At 40.1% G+C, this 16,162-nt stretch overlaps 1 protein-coding gene across 5 annotated transcripts in view; it reads right to left on the bottom strand.

The window, feature by feature from the left end:
- The window catches only part of CDKL5 (cyclin dependent kinase like 5), a 190,763-nt gene that overhangs the window by 26,767 nt on the left and 147,834 nt on the right, over positions 1-16,162 (bottom strand). For 2 of the 5 annotated variants that reach the window (XM_074359942.1, XM_074359945.1), the window contains 4 exons: positions 9,370-9,469; positions 5,790-5,912; positions 4,488-4,607; positions 1,535-1,947 (listed from right to left, as the gene is read on the bottom strand). The exons of 1 other annotated variant lie outside the window; for it this stretch is intronic. In XM_074359942.1, the coding sequence (XP_074216043.1) occupies positions 1,561-1,947; positions 4,488-4,607; positions 5,790-5,912; positions 9,370-9,469 (730 nt within the window). In that variant the 3' untranslated portion in view covers positions 1,535-1,560. Of the gene's footprint in view, positions 1-1,534; positions 1,948-4,487; positions 4,608-5,789; positions 5,913-9,369; positions 9,470-16,162 lie in introns of those variants that run through there. 2 more of the 5 variants (XM_074359943.1, XM_074359944.1) reach the window with 2 other exon arrangements.

The raw sequence follows: 16,162 nt of genomic DNA, 5'->3' as shown, positions 1-16,162 counted from the left end.
CCAGAGACATGGAACTATAACCCTTGTTGGCCAAAGGCTTTGATGATACTTGGGAACAACTTGGGAGTTGGAGGAGATCAAATGACAGAAAGAGAAGTCCTGTTCTGACTCTGTGTGTGTGTGTGTGTGTGTGTCTCTACTGATGTGCATGATAACCTTGTTATAAAAGGACAGTCCCAGGAAGAAAAGATGAGTATAGTAATTTTCTCTACATCTGCAATTGCTTCAGGAGTCTTTTAAGTATATTGGAAAGAACAATAACAAACAAAGCATTTAGAAATAGAAATGCCACACACGTATCTCACACCCCACCAGCCAGGGGTCTCCGGTAACAGTGCAGAGGATTCAGGAGCATAGAGCTGGTTTGCAAGATCTGCAGACAGATGCCTCTTATGACTTCGCAACTAGGAATGTTCACTGGCGAATCTTTGGTCTACACTCGACACTAACGCTAAACAGAAGAGCACATTCTCTCTACAAAGACCCATGTAACCCTGGATCTGTTCTCCCCTCAGGTGCAAGGAACATCCCTGGACTTGAACAGGAGCCAACTATGTGAGACGGAGACAGGCCTGCTGGAGTTCTCACTGGCCTAGCCCACTTTCTTCCCCTGCGGGTTCAGGAGATGCTACATCTCGCCTACTACCAAGGATCATGTCTAGAGGCTACTGCTGGGGCCTAAAGTTGAGCACGGTTCCCACTGTTATAGTCACGTACAGCCACAATTCAACTCCCTTGATTAGAAGTATAATACTCACTTCATATCACAAATGTATAAAAATATGGCAGATAGTGTCATAACGATACTTTCTTTAAATGATTATATTTATAAAACAGACAGATATTTACCATATATATATTTATATATAGAATAAAATACTCCTGATGCAATATATAAATGTTACTGTTTAGTTTTTATAGAAACTACTGTAGCTGTCCCACTGCTTCACAATGTTCCAAACAGCTCAAAATAACTTTACATTTAACAGATAAGGTATGATTACAACAGTACAATATTAATTATAAATAAATGTTACAAATCCTATCAAATATGGAAGTTTAGAAAACAATTTAAGACATACAGTTAGTTCATCTGCTAACCCTTCAAAGGGATACTCTTAGATTACAACAAACCCCACATTTAGTCTAGGCGGAAAAAAAATCTGTGGTAAGGACATCGGTCAACACAAATTATTCCATCCCTTGCAGTGCCAGAACACATCCTGGCTTTCCCAAGTTCAACGGCGATTGCACTAAAGCTGGAACGTAAGGGGGAGAACCTGGCAAGAATGTCTTCTATCTCAGTGGCACACTCTACCCATTCTCACACAAGACCCGTGGGGACTGGCGATCCCTAAGGAACTCCTGTGGCTCTAAGATCCCTGACTAGCATTTGTGGCTGTGAGGAGCCACCTGGCTCCACACATACAATATTGCACACACCTTCATAAAGCTGAAAATACTGGCTTACCACCCTGGCCCAGCCCACTCCCTACCCCCTCCCACCCACCCTCCCTCCCAACTGGATTGCCCTGCCCCCCCAGCCCCCTCCAGCACACATTACAAGGCTGTCTCTTTTAAATCATTCAGATTTGGCATTCGGGACCGATTTGTTCTGTTATAAGGGTGCCCGTTTGGCCCACTCTTGGCACCCAGCTGTTCAGAGTAGGAAGGCCCCTCTGTGGCACTCCGGGTCACAGAGGATACGTGCCAGCCAGAGTCCATCTGACCTGGCAGCTGGAGGGCTGGCCTGCCCTTTGGTGTTGGCTCCTGCCGGATGTTACTGCTCCCGCCAGAGGCCTGGCTCAGGGGGTGAATCCGAATTTCTGAGAAGGAATTTTTGGCTTGTTGAGTTGTTAAGGGCTGGAAGCGGGGGTCTGAGGAAGCCGGGTGATTTGAGGCTGAAGAGAGATGTAACAGCTTGCGCAGTGATTTTAATGGCTGGCTCTGAAAGAAAAGACGAGGGTGCATGTAGGATTTAATTGAGAGTAGACTTGAGAGCAGGGGGGAACAGAGCGCAGATCTGAGATGTCTGCATGTGTGTAGTCAGGGTGAGTGTGGGGGAGGACAGCTAGTCCAGCCTTATCTGTTCTTTTATTCTTTTTGAGACAGACTGAAGTTATTTTTCTTTAATGAAAAAGCCTAGAAATGTAGAAGAAATCTAGAGCTGGTGTGGTGGCGGGTAAAGGGCTTCAGCCCCTTCCATCTGGCTGCAGCCCATCTTTATGGCGGGGGTGGAGGGATGAGGGGGATCTCATGCTTCAACCAGCAGGAGGAAGCAAAAAAGAAGGGATCTGCTCCTCCCTTTTGAGAAGACTTCCCAATAGCTCCACATAAAGCTGCCACTTACAGAGTTTTCACCAGCCAAAACTCAGCCATTCAACCATATCTAGCTGCAAGAGGAACTGAGAAAATGTAATGTTTCAATTAGGTAGCAATGCACTCGGCTGAAAACCGTATATCCCCTTCTGTTCTTATCTCCCTGATTTTCCCTTTCTCTTGACATTGCAAAATCCCAATGTTCCCTTTCTGCACTTTCACTTTTTTTTTGGTTTTTATTATTTTTTGAGGGGGAGGGGACGTAAAATTTGGGCATTAACAATGCAAAGCACAGAAAAACAAGCAAAAGCCCTAGAGACCCTAAAACACAAGTCACTCACGGAGGCCTTCCATTCCTAACATGGGCTCATGGCGGCCCCACCTATCTGTTGTGTGGTTGGGGCTTGGGCCCTGTGGGGTGTGGCACACTGAACAGGGGGACTTCAAGGCAGAAGGGAGGGTCCTGGAAGCCATCTGCCCCACAGGCTCCTCACTGGTGAACGATGACTCACTCCCCTCTCCTCAATGTCAGTGTGATACAGTCACCATCAGAAGCATCCTGACATTCAAGGCCTCATCCTGACCCTGGCACTTGGGCCGCAGCCCTAGCCTTGAGGCATCTCTGGCTGCCAATCCTCACAGACCTTCAGGCTTTTAAGGGCTCAGCAAAGCAAAATGTTGATAATCTCAAGAAACAGTAATGATTTGGAGGAACAGGGCACTGAAATCCAGGGGATCCTGCTCGGGCACTGACTCAAGTATAAATAACCTCTGGAGAAGCATCCTCCACGGCCATTCTGAAATCTGTCCCAAACAGCTCTGTGGTCCCCAAGAGAGGTGGCATAGTACACCGCACACTATTAAGTGCTCAAAAGTGTGTTCTTTTTTCAGGGAACTGAGTAACACAATGAGATTCCTGGTGATTTTTACAGCCCTGACCACATGTAACTATTGAACAATAACAATAGTTCAGCTGGAGATACAAAGTTACCTGAGAAAAGAGCTTCTCGGCAAAGGAACTGGTTACACAAAAAGGGTTCTAAAGCCTCGTACTTTTTTTTCCTTTTTTTAAAAAATAAACTGAGAATAGAACATCAGGCCCTCTCACTCAGAGCCTTGCGCTTTTAGTTTCGATACATATCCAATAACTGGGATATCTGGTTCTCCTCACCCCCTGAGCCCCCCAGCCTGTATTATGTTAGAAGCAGAAAAGACAAATGGTTGGGCAAATATAAACGAAATTTAAGGAACTCCTGTCAACAGCTGTAAGTAACAGCTTACATTTAAAGAGAGTAAACAAAAAACCTCTACAAATAGACCCTCCTCCTCCAAATCACAGAAATCTGTGGTCATTTATAGGCACAAGTAACCCTATAGCCTCAAAGGCTCATGAGGGTTGTCAGAAATTACAGGACAGAGGAATAACAGATTTATAAAATATTGACTACGATCAAAAGCAAGTTAGATTATGTTACTATGAGCATTATGAAACACTGAAAAGACACAGTATTTTAACATTTCCAATCAAAGTAGTTTGTTTAAAGGAGGTAAAACGTTAGTTACCTGAAAACATTTATAGATCTGGTTTCTAATTATTCTCCCGTTATGGCAGAGAAACAAGACTATACATACTGTCTACCACGCAGTTCCTAATGCGACTGTTTACATGTTTTCTATCAAAACTAGTATAGATTTCAGAAGTTTAAATATTCTTCTAAGAAAGCTTATCATACCTGTCTTTCAAGGCGCAGTTTCTATGCTACCACATTTAATGAGCCCTTAATTTCTAGTACCTCCTCTTACCCTCCCCCACATTTTATGGCACACTTCGCTTTTTACCATGAAGTATGGTATTTATGGATTTTTTTCTAGAGTTTTTGTGTGCTAGAACTGTATCTTACTCATTCCCCTTAATCGCCTGGCCCGTCCCACCTGCCAGGTGAAGGCTAACGGAAGCTCACTTTTTCCCCCAATAGGACATGGGTCACTGAAGCAAGATTCCCCTGGCCTTCTAAGATGCATCTGGCTATTAGTGAGGGTATATTCTGCGGAGACTCTCAGCCTTGCTGTAACATTGAGAGGCTAAATTTCTCAACCCTGCCCTCCCCTCAGGAGAGACTGGTCACTGCAGAGTCTGAGAGTCTAGGAGTGATGCAGGCACCACTCACTTGGGTCTGTAGATCAGAGATCTTCTCAGGGCGCCACTCCTTTGGTCTGCTGCTCGGGGTGCTAGCAGAGTGAATGGCTTTCTGTAATGTCAGAAGATCAGGGCCGTCAGAATTGGGCACCTAGAGCAGAATACGGACAAGGATTCAATAAGCACACCAGTACGCCTAATTAAGATATGCAACCGCACCCAAGAGGAGAACAAAAGCAAACCAAACCAAATCAAACCAAAACTCAACCCCCTCTCCTCTAAAGAAAAGACTCAATCAAAAAAGAAACCAAAACTCTCCCAATGTTCACAATGCAAGTGATGCTAGTTAAAGTCTGCTGCCCTCTTAATAATTTTCCCTGCATTAGGAAAAATTGGCAGATGTCATGCAGCTTTGTTAAACCTCAACCCTTAAAGCATTCCCATGCTGTTAGTTTTAGTCGCTGTAAGAGAGAGCAGTTAAACTGGGCTGTAACAGGAATTGCTGTCGTATCCTTACATTCCATACTGCAGTTAGGTTATGAGCCAGTTCAATAAAACAAAAATTTGTTCCTGCTGGGGAAATGATCCAAACACTGTATCTGGTGATGCCAAAGAAGTCTAACAGGCTTTCAAGGACAGCAAAGTGGGAAAGTATGGTTTGAATCATATTCCCAAGACACTACCCAGTAAATCTGGGTCCAGCATTATATACTATGAAAATGCTGGAAATTTGTGCCACAAATTCCAGATGAATGCAATTGGTCTAGTCACCGATTTTGGTGAACACAGGAGAGTAACTCCAAACGCCAAGCAAAAGCCCTGGCCTTAAACTAAGTGACCAGCAAAAGCTAGAGCCAGGCAAGGAAAGAGCAAATCACCAACTAACAGAAGCTGTTTTTTCATGGAGCCTGCAAGCTCACTTAATTTGGTCAAATCAACTTGGTTTCAAAGAAACAAACTGCCAACCAAGTGTTGAAAGACTTTGCAAGCCAAACGAAAAGACATTCGTTAATTGTAAATGTTAATCAAATCCTTTACAGGCAATAAGGGATTTCATGAATGCTTCTGCCAACAACTGGCTAATCAGACAACCCAAACTAGCCTTTCACTAGTTTGTTTGTTTAATAGCCTTTGATGCTTCAACCTCCTTAACTGATTCAGAAAATCCAGAATGTCAAAGAATTTATATCTCAGTGAATTTATGGAACTGGCTCAGGTACTTAACTAGCACAAAGAGACTATGACCCCATGAAAATAAAAGACATGCTGTTGTCATCAGTAAAACAAGTTTACTGGAGCGGTTTTCAGGGCTACCATACGTAAAAATGGGTACCATGGGTGGAGTGACTACAGGAAGCTTTTTCAAAGAAGAACTATGCTTTAAATGATTCTTTGAATTAAAAAGAGGAAAGAGGGATTTCTTGATGCTTGGATTCTCCCCGTTGGTGGAATCTGTCTGCAATATAAGATACAAATAAACTAATTGCCAAAGGAAAAAAAAAGGAGTTCTTATTGAAACTCCTAGCCCTTGGATGCCCTGGAATTATTAAACATTAACAGTCTCTGAAAGAATCTCTGTGTTGTGTGTGCATCTAGAGATGTTCTGTGTCATTTCTCATCTGGACATGAAGATGCCAGTAATGTAAATTCAAGACATGTACAAACTTCTATGTTATATAAAGAACATCTGGACACGATCAATACTTATAACAGGAATGTCTAGAGACCTATACAGATATATTCACATTAAGCTTACAGAATGTTTAAGGATTTATTTATTAACAGAAATATGACTGTTATAAAGAACTGTGTTTAAAGATCTATTGATGAATTTAAATCTTTTCCTAATTGCCAGAAGGGACTTAAGCAACTAAATAATCTACCATGTAATCTGCCTATTAAGGAAAAAGAAAAGGTACTGCAAATTCTTTTGAATGTGGTCAACTCTTGAACCAGAAAACATAACTTGGAAGAGGAATATCAATATTGCAGAATTCTTAAAGGAAGAAGCCTGGTTCAACGCTGAGAAGTATTCACTCCATGTAAAATAGCTGGCACAATTCAGAATATGCCAGAAAAGTGAAGAAACAGAAAGTTCAATCCTTAAACTGAAGTATGATTACCAGTTGGGATACTAACTAACTAGGGTACAATTACCAAGTTGGCAAAGTCACCATATGCTCTGAGGGCTTATGTAACTCTCTGAATGTGGAATTGAAGCCAGATTTTCCAAGGCGGCTTCCAGATTTGCTTGATTCAAAGCAGGCACCTTTACAATACAGAATGATTTTCTGGCACCACTTTTCCCTGTTTTGGGTATTTCAATCGCCAGAGAATCAGGATGTATATGAAGGTAGGCGGGTCATCTTTTACAGGGGTGTATGCAGACATTTGAGTGAAATAGCCCATAAGGTTTCCTGCTCCCATGACGGGGACCCAGGAAGAGTTTAACTTGCATGGCTAAGGAGGCCACAAGAAAGCTCTCAGGAACAAGTGGCTGGCGGCACTCCACACAGGTGGGCCCGTGGCAGGGCTGAGCCTCGGCCTGCTATTCAGGAGAACCCACCTCCAGGTCTCCCAACTGATTGCACAACTTCTGGCAGGTCACAACTTGCCTGGCCAGTTCCTATATTAGCAAAATAAAGGAGTAAAACTAGATTTAGGACCCACAGAGGCTTCTCTCTGCACTGGGTATCAGATTCCCATGAAGTTGAATCTTATGCAAAGGCCACAATGCTTTAAATCTTTCAAAGCTCATTTACGTAGTTTCCTTTTGCTGAGTTACAGAGTGAAGAAAAGCTAACTTTAATTCTGCTCCAATGCTCATTCGAAGCTAAACAAGGTCAGGCTAGTAGCCTGAGGTCTGCCAGGATACAATACACTGAGTGCTCTTTGGAAATCTTACTTGAGACACCAAAGTCCTTTAAACATTTTTTCCTCTTTTAATTAAAAAATGCAGAGGTATAAACAACTTTTGATTTGGAAGACTTAAGAAAGAAGTCATTGTGACCTGTGCAGAGATATTTTGCAGTTACTTTACATATCAAAAATGAAATGTATGAAAACCTAAAAAAAAGTAAGTTCAAGTGGACAGGATGTTAGAGAATAGTACATTTCCTATTTATTCTTATCTACATTATTTAAACATCTAAAATTCGAACCAAATCCTGAATAATAGTCAATATGTACATACTTGACTCAGGCTGTGGCAAGTAGCAGGTTTAATGTTGGTCTAAGGCAGACAAAACTAAGTCTATACACAAAAACACCTTCAATTCCTTGGTCCTTGCTACTTTCTTCCTCTTAATCACCCTATAATGGCTAGGAGCCTGAGGTTAAGAACAAAAACAACTTCAAACTAAAAGTAACAGTGGTAAGGAGAAGAAGGTAGTCTACGTTTAATGTTCATGATGGATAAGTAAGTTTCTTAGACAATGATAAAAATTTTATTTTATTAGCACTTTATATATTTTAAGCTTCTCTACTTTAAATCAGGTCTATTTTGCTCACCTGTTCTAAATAATATATGTAGTTAATATCTGACTAAGTGACATTTTGATTGGACCTTCTACATTAAGTTTCAGTTAGAGATTATGGGCAGGTTTAAAAAAAATGAACATTTTAGGAATATCACGCAGCCATTAAAATGAAGATAATAAAATTGTGTAGTAGCATACATATTGTGTGTATGTATGATAGAAATACTATTAAAAAGTCAGAATACAAAATTGTAGTAGAATGGCTGCTATTATTTAAAACACTAAAAAACTACCTTCTTTCTACAAACATATGCATAGGCTAAAAAGCTAGGAAGAAATATACCAAAATCCTAATACTAGTTGTGATAGTGTGGCAACATTAGAAATCATCATTTTTTCCTCAATTTTTCCATAATGAGCTCATATTTGCATTCTAAGAAAATAAAAAATTTAACAAGCAAGTAAAAGAGTAATATAGAAAGTAACCAAGGAAGGCCTTTATTAATATTTCTAGAACATCTGTGATACTCATCTGAGAGATGAAATCAATCAAGTCCATCTGAGCAGGCCATTTTGATTATGCATGCCTTTTTCCTTTTTAAATAAATGAGAGCCAATCATCTATGAAGTAAAACTAGAAACAATAATTTAAAATGGCTGACTCAACCTTGTCTAGTCTGAAAGGTATCATAAAGCAAAGGAGGAAGCAAGCCTCATGAGGGTGAAGATGCTCCTGCTGGCCTGGATGTCCCCCTGCCCCTTGTTTTCTCATGTCACGAACCAGCAGAATCCTTGCCTGGATGGTTCAGTGATGTGATGTGCACAGTTACATGCAGCCAGCCCTGGGATCAGGCAGAGGGTTCTCAGGAGATGAGACTCATTCCATTTCACAGTTCAATCACAAGAAAAACATTTCTTCCTACTAAAGTGAGCCCTGAAATGTCAAATACTATCTCCCGTCTGTGACTATGCAGCCCAGAGATGCACTTGTCAACGTGGGAATTGGATAACCAGCCAGAGCAGAATGAATGATGGTTAGTTAAGAATTTTAAGATTTAAACATCAACAAAAACCATTTCCTGAATTTTCACTTATCTTTCACTTAACCCCAAGAGCAAAATAAATCCTGTAGCTTCATAGTTTTTACATGAGCATAAATTCACATGCATAAGGCGTTTATTGAGAAACGGTTAAAGTGTCCTCTCTCATCTAAATTAAATTTCTTCTATTCCTGGAGATTCTGTTGAATCTAGAAAAGGCTCTGTGAAAGGAGGATTGCTGTACAGAATTTGAGAAAGAAACATATATAGTATATGCATGTCAAATCTCACTAAGTAGATAATTCACTTTGATTGCCATGTACAAAGTGCAAAGTACCCACAGACTAATGTAGACTCACATGCCATTGTAAACAGAAATTGGCCATCTACTTACTGTTTGAGATTTCTTCTTTTTCTTTTTCATTGACCTGAAAAACCCTTGTTTTTCCTTTTCCTTGAGTTGTTCAGAATGACTAATGTTTTCAGGACTTTTCCTAAATGGGAAGACATTTTTTATCATATTGATCTTTTAATCATTCTCCTGCCATTACATGACAAATATAATGAAGAACAAAAATGCATGACACCAGGTTCAAATAGCCATGAAGAATCAAGCACACAGGTAAAGAGCCTCTAAAAAGCACAGAAGGAACTGAATCTAATCAACTATGGTTAATGATTAGCCTTTGGCAAAGGCTCACTCAAACTAGCAATTTGAGCATTATAGCAACTTGATCTATAACTGTGCTGCAAGACCATTTTCATGCTGTTAAAAACCTCAGAATTAGAGAGTCTGAAAAGTACATGGTTTGAGGATGCCTTTTCTGTAACCCTTCGAGGGAAACAGAAACATTTTCAGTATCTTTGTTTTTCTATTTACCTTTTTAAAACCAGCTTAACAAGTACATTATTAGTGGCTTGCCAAGGTACTGAACATTAAAAAAAAAAAAAAAAAGCTGCTACAGAAACCTTATAACTAAAAGTAAAAAATGCCTGAAACTGGAAAATCCCTTCATAAAGATACTGTGTCTATTTATTAAAAATAAAAAAAATAGATAAGGTAAGAAAAAAATGGAGACAGGATGAATGTTTTAATACAAAGCACTCTTCTGGACAAAAAGCTTCTAACTGAGAAAAAAAAAATGGCATTAAGCATCATACCACTGACACCACCAGGTATTCTAATACAAATCAGAGATATTAAAAGACAACCAACAAGATACTTTGGACCCAACAAGTTGACTACATGTATGTTAATAGAGGCCTTATATATTACTTAATTTAATTTACAGTCTTTAAAAAACAACTCAAATGGTGCTGTTCTCAAAAAAGGCACACTCCATGGGCTCTATTTTGAATTTGAACATCTAGATGACTGTGATAAACCATTTTCTCAAATGACTGAATTCCTTCTATTAGCTACTCCCTAAAATCAAGAGTAGAAACATTAAAGGTGACAGAGTCCATTCTTATTTATGGTTTTAGAACACTGAACAGTGAAGTTATTAGAACATCTAAAACAATATGAGCAAACCAGCATCCTTTACTTGATTAAATCTCTGTGAAGGCAGAAAACATCTATATAAACTATTACAGATCCACATGATAGAAAACACCATGAAGCTATTTTTTTAAATCATATCTTCAAAGAATTTTCACAATATGAAAGAATATTCAAACTACAATACCAAGTGAAAACAACAGGGTTCAAAACTTTCCACATAGTATGAGCCCAAATGTAATTTTTTTAAAGGCATATGTGTATACAAACTTTTTTAAAAAGCAGGAAGAAAATTTTAAAAAATCTTAATAGTTATCATCTCTGGGTAGTAGGATTATTGGTGACTTATCATTACTTCTTTTTAATTTCAACAACAAACATGTACTACAGATAAAACAAAAAGGTTTTACAAACCACAGAAAATTAATTTGAAAAGCCGAGAATTCAAGATCAAAGACAACAAGGGAAAAAACTGAGAGAGGCAAAAAACAAGAAGTAAAAACCATGACTGTTTGAAGGAGCCATAGTTATTTCTTCTTAAGCATTTAGCCTAAAACATGATGGCAATACCAAAGAAGTAAAACCATGTACTGTAGGCACAAGTGTTCCTGAAACTCATTAGGAACTGCAATTTTAAACCTCATTGAGAGAGTTCCAAGTTCTGAAGTTAAAGTTTTGTAATACAAAAACCACCACTAAAATAACTAGTGTTGGAACTCAGAAGGATGCATTTACAATTTTGAAAGCTAGAAAACTTCAGACATGATGGAACCGCTGAGAATGGAATAGTGAAAAGTTAAAGATTCTTTCAACTCAGTGTTGTAGAGCTGGGGAAAACGCTCTCATCATAATGACAGACTGGGCCTATTCGTCAAAGTTTCTTATGACAAGTACTTTTGAGATTAAAGAGATGAGAACCCTTGTATGGGGCCTAAAGACAGACTGACCTAAACTAAATTCCAGGCCACAGCATTCAGTCATGTGAGAGTTCTAGGGAACACGGCAGGCAGTGTAAGTAGTTCTCTGGAATCACCAAAGTGCCACTCTTAGGACTGAAAGGAACCTCAGAGAGCATCTAGTCCAACCAGCAATACTATTTTTAGTGTAACTTCTAGAAGCTAAAGAATTATATGCTTATGATGTAGCTTATGTCCTTCCACAATGGCATCTGCACATAACCTAGAAGCACAGCAGAGTATTCAGATTAACAGGTAGAAGTTTTTCCTAACCAGAATTAAAGTCTAACAAAATCTCAAAGGTCTGCTGAGGGTCAGTTAGTAAAAGTGCTTTCTGCCAATCCAGGAAGTCTTTAAGGGGGACACATTCATCATGACCACAACCTTGGGACGGAAATGGGCATTACTCTAAGAATGTTGGTATTGGCATGAGAGGAAGTGAAGGCTTGAGACACTAGTCCTAGGGGAAACAGGATTTGGGTGGAAAGAAGTCTGTCCAATAAAATGAAAGTGAGGATGGGGTGTGGGGGGAAGGATACTGAAAGAAAAGAAGGAGCAGGACAAAAAGCCCAGTGTTTGCAATTCCTTGTGTCCCCCAAACACAGAAGATGAATCAAAGACTCTCTGCAGGGTCTTTTCAGAGGCACTGGATAAGTTAGAGCCAGGGGCAAAGGGGAATGACGAGGAAAGCATCTTCAAACTGGAGCTGAGGAGAGGCAGTGGGGCCAAGATCCAGGTGGGAAAAGATCCCAGGGACCAAAACAAAAAAGGAAATAAAATTACCTTTGGACTTGAGGATGAAAGCTAGGAATAAAGTATGAGTTTGCATGCATCTCACAAAAGACACAAAAGGAAGTCAGAGAGGACGAAAGGGTGCAAGTGGGGGAAAGAGAGGCAGACAGAGAGAGAAAAAGACAAAGAGAGGGAGAAGCCACACTGAAACATACACATACAGATAATTAGCAGAGAAACAGAACAGAGAAAAGCCTGGGAGAGAGACTCAGGGGTGGAGAGAAGCTGTCTGGAACACAGGTGCCGAAAAAGCTGTGTGCTGCACAAATGAATGAAGAGAGAGGCTTGAACATTTATAACCAGTACTACATCCAATGGTTAAGAAGAGTAAGCCCCGTAATTTAATCTCATTTGTGAATTCTGGACCCTGCGATTGATCCTACCTGGTATGGTCAATAGCTGTGTGCTGAGCTTAGCTAACTGTATAGGCAACAGAAGGGTTCAAGAGGAGCAGCACAAGGGAAGGGCAAGCGGGTGATCACATAAGTCTCAGGGACAGGAGTTTTGAAGAGGACCCACCTAGTCACCTGGCTCATTATCCAGGGAACGGGGTCGGCGAGGACTATGGTAGGGGTGGGGGAGGTGTAACAGTCTCCTTCCCGAACAGCCCTGGGACTCCAACATTACCTAACACAACAGCTACTATCTCCATAAGGGGTCAAGAGGAAAGAGAATTCAAAAGACTCATCTAAAAAAAGAAAGGAATTAAAACTGAATCAATGCCAATCAACATTTACAGAGTACTTTGTATGCGCCAGGCCCTGTGTTAGGTGTTGGAGATACAGAGCAAAATTAAAACAAGGACTGGGACTTCAAGCTACTTGCAGACTCAAGGCGGGAGAATCACAGGTTTGACAGAGGGCCAGGCTCCCAGGGCTCCAAAATAATCTTTCCTGGAGCAGCAGCTTGAGGTGAGTCGAACAGGAGAGGAGCTTACCCTGTGACACTTTCCCTGCCACCTCCCCTCCCCTGCCAGTGTGGCTAGGGTGGGTCAGCTAACACCCGAGACTAGAAAGTCAGTGACTAATTCTACAGGAATCATTCTGGGAGTTATAATTACAAGTAATAACAGATACCAATGTATTCATAACTGTACAAGAAGAGAAAATCTGGGATTGTGCAAGTGAGTGACAGCAATTCTTCACTTATCTTAACTACTGGGATTTCTAATTAATTTGGTTTACTGTTTAAGTGTCAATTTTTAAGCCAATTTTGAAAGCAGTCTTTCTAAACACTTTGTCTTTTTAAGGAAAGTGAGAGCAGCCTATTTTAAAGATATATACTGTACATGGGTAGCTATTCTATCCATGAAACCATAACGGCTAGAAAAGATTTTCCCACTGGGGCCTGAGAAAAAGCAAAAATACCCCTCTTCTCTCTATACATACTGTTCAGGATCTTTCTCCCTCTGCATACTGCACTGTTATCTGGGATTATTTCTTGCTTGACAACCTCAGTGCCAAGTGCTAGAACTGTGCATTAAAGAAGAACAAACAGGCTTACAGGGAGGGTGGAGGTGTTTTCCCGTTAGTAAAGATGATGAATCTGACTACATTACCTCTATTTTTGTTGTTCTGAGATATTTTGGCTTATCTCCCGGTTCTTCACTGGATTCTGGACAGCTGAGATGGCCAGAATAACTGCTCTGGATATTATAGTACAATATCTACTTATCACTTTAAAGTATGACATAGTAGCTTGAGTTTTCCAATGCAAGAAATGTGTACACTGTACAAATATCCTCTTCCCAAAAGAAATGCAAAGTACTACTACCAAGGAGAAACAGACTGCCCTTAGGTAAGCAATAATTTAGGAATAGCAATTCGCAAGTCACCATGGCAAAGCTTGTTCACGTTTTTGTAACAGTTATCAAACGGCATTTCTCTCAAATATAAACAATATGGTGAACCAATGAGAGATCTTGTTCAAGAAAAAAACCAAGACAAGGCAAGCTTAATGGATGACTTAGACTAAGTCAGATGTGATGCATGAAGGAGAAATATCATAGGAGCATAGGGGTAGTAGGAACAAAAGAATACAGCCAGGTCATCCCTGGCAATTCTGGAACTCTCTCATGCCTCCTAATAGCAATATCAGAGTAAGGATGATTCGATGAAGACTTGTCTAAAGTTCAACATCCCAATTGTACCTCTAGCACTTCTTAAAACAGTTGCTTTTAGGTTTCTACAGCATTTCCAAGCCTAAACAAGCTCTACTTATATTATCAGAAAAATGAAAACAATTTGCTGTTAAGATTACTTATGCCACATATGGATTTAGTTGTTTTTTTTTTAAATGGAAGTACTGGGAATTGAACCCAGGACCTCGTGCATGCTAAGCATGTGCTCTACCACTGAGCTATACCCACCCCCACCCCCAGATATAGTTTTCATGCGACCTACCTCATTTTCACAGGACTATGTTAATCTGTAATTGATGCTCTTTTAAACTGTCACCCACCACTTCATCATGCAATGACCAAGATGAAAAACAACTCCTTCTGTATCCTTGCAATGTAGACACTATTCTAATGGTTTGTCAAAGCCATGCTTGAAAACTGTCAATGCCAGTAACTCAAAGAAGCTGTACCTGTGCTATCAGCTTAATGTATAGATCTTGCCTACAGTCACATGGAGGAAGAATGCAGTGAAGTTTATCAGCAAAGTAAGTGGAGGGGAGACACTTGACAAGTCATACTGAAGTTAGAGGACATTAATGATAAAAAACGCCACTGCTAACATGAATAAGTCACAACGGTGCCAGCACTGCTCTAGGTGCTTTTGATGTTTTATTTCATTTCATGATCACATTTACCCTATGAAGGCGGTGCTATTCTTAGCCTGTTTTACAGATGAGGAAACTGAGGGGCAGAGAGGTTAAGTGCACACAGCCAGAAGGTCACACTAGTCAAGATATCCTATTTCCAGAGTCTAACCTCTGAGTCGCCAATGTTAAAACTCTCATTTTATAAATAAGGCAATGAATATAAAACGTGCTTACAAAAGTATTCTTAGCTTTAAGAAAATCGTTTTTATTATTGTTTTAAAAATCAGTAAGTTATTTTCACCATAGGGCATGGTAACACTGAAACCTTGATATAACCCTGCCAACAGGGTCCAAATTGTGTGAATTCTGGCAATAAACAGCAGAGATAGAATCTGACAGACAGGTCTTATTCTCAATTCACTGTTGTTACAGTGATGCACAATTTTATTCTATTGGTGGTGAACTTTGTAGTTCTACGAAATACATATAAACACCAATCACATCTAGACTCAGGGAAGTCTTTCTGGGTAGCTGAGAACATAAAGTCTACATTATTAAGAAAATAGTCCTTACCCTCTCAGACAGATCTACTAATGAGACCTGATCCATGTTATAATTCTCTAACTAAATTTTTATTACATATGACACAAAAAGATAAAAGGATAAGCAACATTGGCGCATCATTTTATCCGCAGACTACCATTACACTTCCGTGGTAGCATGAAGGGTTGTTCCCTTCTTTCTCTCTTTTCACACTGAATGAAAGTCAGGTGGCACAGAAGTAAAAGACACAAGCTTTGGATTACAACCCATCGGGGTCTAGATCCTGGCTCAGTCCTCCCTGTTACGGGCTGTCCAGCACCAGGCAGGCTCCTTACCTGCTCTAAGCTGCAGTTTCCACATCTGGAGAATATGAGGCACTCTTTGAAGTAGGCTTCAAGGGCCGATTTTGAGAAGTGAGTGAGACAGTGCACACAAAGTGCTAAGCAAAGTGTCTGCTACACAATTCAACAGCAACAAGAGAAGACAGCGGAGGACGTCATCATGTCAGAAGAAGGCGATGGAGGACTTATGAGGCATGTATTGACCCAGGATATTTTCTTTCTTTTACATGATACTTAATATTAATGCTGAACTTGAAAGAAACCATTACAAATAATGACAAATTACAT

The sequence above is a fragment of the Camelus bactrianus genome, chromosome X, assembly GCF_048773025.1.
Source record: "Camelus bactrianus isolate YW-2024 breed Bactrian camel chromosome X, ASM4877302v1, whole genome shotgun sequence".
NCBI classification, from domain to species: domain Eukaryota; kingdom Metazoa; phylum Chordata; class Mammalia; order Artiodactyla; family Camelidae; genus Camelus; species Camelus bactrianus.
The sequence above is the reverse complement of the archived record's forward strand: the minus strand, read 5'-3'. Positions and strand labels throughout refer to the sequence as shown.